General features: G+C 41.6%; 1 protein-coding gene across 1 annotated transcript in view; it reads left to right on the top strand.

Moving 5' to 3' along the window:
• The window catches only part of SERPINB5 (serpin peptidase inhibitor, clade B (ovalbumin), member 5), a 14,587-nt gene extending 10,285 nt beyond the window's left edge, over positions 1-4,302 (top strand). Inside the window, exons 5-7 of the mRNA XM_010144927.1 lie at positions 1,002-1,144; positions 2,419-2,586; positions 3,910-4,302. Of these exons, the coding sequence (XP_010143229.1) occupies positions 1,002-1,144; positions 2,419-2,586; positions 3,910-4,302 (704 nt within the window). The remainder of the gene's footprint in view (positions 1-1,001; positions 1,145-2,418; positions 2,587-3,909) is intronic.
• The last annotated feature ends 485 nt before the right edge of the window (positions 4,303-4,787 follow it).

Consider the following 4,787-nt stretch of genomic DNA (forward strand, 5'->3'; position numbering starts at 1 on the left):
CAGCAGGACAGTTTTGGAGGAACAACAGCTCCTGGCTCTGAAGCTTCACAAACATTTGGCATCAGTACATTAACCCAGGTCTTGGTTTCCTTTAAAAGGCTCTTATTTGCCTTCCTGTGGAAATGGGGCTGCGGGCACTTTTCCCACAGTACCATGAGTCACCAACTGCTTGGCCAAGTCACAGGAGATGCACATCAGTGACCATGAGGCCTGCCCAGTCCATGGAGGTCAGAGGTCCTGCCCTGGCCCATGCAATCACACAGCACCCATAAGAGAGCCTGTTCTCAGCCTGTGCAGAGGTCGCTGGCTGTTGCACTGGTGTGGTTCAAATATCAGAATGTGGGTGCGTAAGCCTGGCACAGATGCCCATGCGGAAGCATCTTGCCCTGCCTGTGCAATTCATGCATGAAGGCAGGAGTTGCCCCCCCTCCCCACACTGAATTCAGTGTCTTTTATGGCAATGCTTGAACAGGTCTAAAAGAGAGCTGGGAGAGGCAGCATTTCCAAATTCTTCTTGAAGTCTGTAGCAGTATTTGGTTGTGAACTGTAATCAGAGCAGCATTTTCTGTTATTCTGGTTATTTTATACTCATGTATCAGTCTAGAAATCAGTAGCTGCTGATCTGGAACTTCCCCTCAAGTCTTGCTCTCCAAGTGACAGATGCTTTTTCGCTTACACCCGTTGAATTTCACTGAAAATTCAGTAGCTTCTTTAAGGTACTAAACAAAAGCAGTAGACATATTTTGATTCTGTGCTATATAAGCCAAGAAAACATCTCATTTGGAAGATCTGCCCTGATCGCAAATCCCATTTCAAACATTAAGCTGCGCTTTTAAGTAAGTGATTCTTTTTTGAATTTTCCATTAGAATTAGAATCTTTAATCTGTGAGGTACAGGGCACAATTTTTTTATTTCTGTAAAATGTTGCCATATTCAGTTGAAGCAATTATATACTGATAATGTATTTTTTGTATTAACAACCATCTTAAACTTCTTCACAGGCAAAATGGAGAATATTTTGGATGAGGATAGTGTAACTGACCAAACTCAGATCCTCTTAGTCAATGCAGCTTATTTTGTTACAAACTGGATGAAGAAGTTTCCAGAAGCAGAGATCAAAGAATGTCCTTTTAAAATCAACAAGGTATGTTCTGTTAAAAAACAAAAAAACCCCAAACAAACAAAAAAACCAAAAAAAAAAAAAGGAGTGCTGTCAAACTTTGAGCTAAGGAAATCCAATCAAGAGAAAACGAGAAATGTTTATGATTACCATGGCAGTCTTAAACCCTATCTAAGTGTATATGATGCTGCAAGGATCCCTAAATCAGTTCGTTTGTTGTTGTAAAACTTTTCTAGTGTTTCACATCCATCTTTCAAAGGCCCAGTGTGAAAACAGACTGCCCTGTTAGTGTACTTAGACAACAGGAGCTGAGTACAAGTGATCAGAAGCATCTGCCTAGATTGCCTAGAGGAAGATGCACGTTCTCACAGGTAGCTTCTTCCCAGAGACTGCAGCCTGTACTAGAGGCTGCATTCCCCAAACCAGCACAAAACATTGCATTTCTCTTGGTCACAGAGCTAGCAAAACATCTACACCCCAGGGTCTCTTTGAGCGTACCCCTTCGGTGCCTGGCCCTGGGTTTTCCTCTTCAGGGATGGCACCCCATCAACCCCTCTCTTTCCAGGCAGGCTCACGACTGCAGCTCCTGCCTATCAGCCCTGCTGAGGTCACCATGAGGTCTCAGTGGGTGCGGCACCTAGAAGTCCCTTCAGGAATCTGTGACCAGTGAAGAATATTGTAATTAGTCAACTTTAAACCAAGATGCAAAGTTGGGCAACATACGTGAGATAAAGAGATTATACTCCAAATACATATATATACATGACAGAAGTTGGAGTTTCAGGTTCACTTAAAATATTCATAAATTACCACATCAGCCAACAGTTTCAGCTAAAGAAGTTTTTTAAATTATACAAACAACACTTAATGAAATTTCTTCTTTTTCTGTTTCAGCTCCTGAACTGAAATATTGATTATTCATAAAAACAGCTTGACTTTTCCTGTTGAATTGTGCTCAGTGCTTGACAATTACTGGCATTACGATGCTGTGCAGACAGTGTAGTTTGTAGCACTCAGTGAAACAGGCATGAAGGGCCACCAATGTTAGATTTCAAGGCAAATTCCTAATGTGTTGCTATGGTGTTAAATAGAATTCTGTTCCACTTCTCTTTGGAAAGCTGCCTACTGTAAAAAGCCAACAGGGTCTCTTACAGCTGGTTTCACTACCTATGAAAGCCAACAAATTCTCTGATGCTAGCTCAACGTACCACTTCCATGAGAGCTTACAAACTTTCCTCTCTCACCATCTTATTCGTGAATTAAAAGGAATGGCAAATTGTTTACTCCGTGTTTTGCAGACTGAAACTAAACCAGTGCAAATGATGAATCTGGAAGCTACTTTTTGCCTGGGCTATGTAAAAGAATTAAATGTTGCCATCCTTGAGCTTCCATGCCTTAACAAACATATAAGCATGCTCATTCTGCTGCCCAAGGAGATTGAAGACGAGACCACTGGCTTGGAGAAGGTGAGAGAAAAACAACTGGAACTGGTACGATGCTTCCCTTGGAAACAGCCTGCTTATAATGCCATATGCTTACGTCAGCTTTTTGTGATTTAGATGTTGTATAGAAGGAAACAAAAAGTAATCTTCGTATGAATTTACTCTTTCTGCTTCTCTGTTCCTGATCTCATATTTGTGGCATCATTGTTTCCTCCGCAGCCAAGTGTGAGGTTGTAAACAAGACTTTGTTTTAGATAGGGTGTGCCCAGAAGACAGTGTAAAGTGCAGAAGGTGCCCGTGATGCACATTGGAATCTGCATCAATTTGAAAATCTGGACACCAAAAATAATTTTTGTCTTAAGATTTCTGTTCTTGCTATAGTGAAGTGTTTAAAGTCACACTTACTGGGTCCTCAGTAGCGCTGAATTATTTACTCTGGTGTGCTCATTTTTTTTTCTAGTTGACATGTATCTGTGATTTATTTTACTAAGCTCTTACACTTCTCTAAATTTTAATTTTGAGCAGAGGTGCCTAAAAATGATCCATTTTTAAATTGCAATTGCACATAAATTTGAAATGAATAAGGCATTTCCTAAAGAACAACTGCTCCTTATGACTTTTTCACCACTCTTCAAAGTTTAAGGATTAAGCAATAAGATCCCACAAGTCTCCTTTGTAATTTGCTGCAACTGGACATAAATATTAAAGACAGGAGGAATGACTCTTTGCAGCTGTAAGGTACTTTTATGTGTAGGAGTAAATTACAGAACACATATATCTTAAAATCCAGTTGAGGCCTTTCCTGATACCAATTTGTTGTGGCCCCAAATTCTGCCTACTCGCTTTCCATTTAAAAGAAAATTGCTCAGACAGCAGCATGTTTGATTGGCATCAGGCTCTGGATTTTGGAGTCTTTTTCTGTCCCAAACCCCAGCAATTTCATTACTCTGCAGGGTCAGGAATCAAGACTTTTGCATCTCTCACTTGGCCAGATGTAACCTGGGTCGGGACTGTCTTTCTCAGGTTCCTTCACATGGCGTTGAGGTGATTGCCTATCAAAAGCTTGTAAGGGACTAATAGTCAGAGCATGCAAATACAGTTGCTCCAGAGTTGTTCCAGAGGCCTGTCCTATGGATTAAATTGTGCTTGCATAGACTTAACTGAGAGTACGCAAAACCTGGATGCTACGGTAGTGAATTCAGAAGAAAAGATTGCCTTTTGGACTTTATTATTTTTTTGGAGGGGGGGTGTGCTTGATAGGAGTGGGAAGTTGAAGAAAGGTCTTTTTTCCCCCCTCTCTTTCTCCTTGGACTGGTCATTAATTTCCTTTGTCCTTTATGTTTTCAGCTGGAAAAGGCACTCACTGTTAAGGCATTATTAGAGTGGACCAACCCCAGCATGATGGCCAACACCAAAGTGAATGCATTTCTTCCAAAGTTTAGGGTGGAAGGTCATTATGACATGAAGCCAATTCTGGCAAGCCTGGGAATGACAAATGTCTTCAATGAGAGCGCATCAGATTTCTCTGAGATGTGTGAGACTAAAGGTGTGGTTTTGTCAAAGGTCATCCATAAAGCCTCTTTGGAAGTAAATGAACAAGGTGGAGAGTCACGAGAGGTACCAGGATATCGGATTCTGCAACACAAAGATGAATTTAAAGCTGACCATCCATTTATCTTTTTGTTTAGGCACAACAAAACTCGCAACGTGATTCTTGCAGGCCGATTCTGTTCCCCTTAAGCAGGGCATGTTCATTATGAAAAAGCACAGTTACATTTATGGTGGTGAAAGTTCCCATAAAGCTTGGCATCCTGACCTTGAAGGGAAATCTAAGAGGTTCATATATCAGCTGGGTAATACGACGTACTTTACATATGCAGCAGAACTAGTGTATCTCCTTATGTTTCATCCCCCTTAAGCTGAAGGATTCCCACTGTGAAGAACACACTGTGTTTTACTGAGAAGTATCCCAGCCTTAGCAACAAGTATGTTGTGTTCCCCTGTGACATCTTTTTCCCAAAACTAAGTGAACTGAGTGCCTATTTTAGGAGCTGGAAAGAGCTCTGGGAGGAAGAGCTGCATTCTTGTTCCCTAGCTAAACCGCTCTCCTTCGTGACCCACATTCTGTGGAATCCTACTGCCTAGAAGGGGAAAATGTGGACATGTGGTGTGATAGCCCTCCCCTTGAACTGGGCAACACTCTGGTGGTCCAGGGTGCCCTGCTG

Source organism: Buceros rhinoceros, unplaced genomic scaffold (assembly GCF_000710305.1).
Source record: "Buceros rhinoceros silvestris isolate BGI_N320 unplaced genomic scaffold, ASM71030v1 scaffold12260, whole genome shotgun sequence".
NCBI classification, from domain to species: domain Eukaryota; kingdom Metazoa; phylum Chordata; class Aves; order Bucerotiformes; family Bucerotidae; genus Buceros; species Buceros rhinoceros.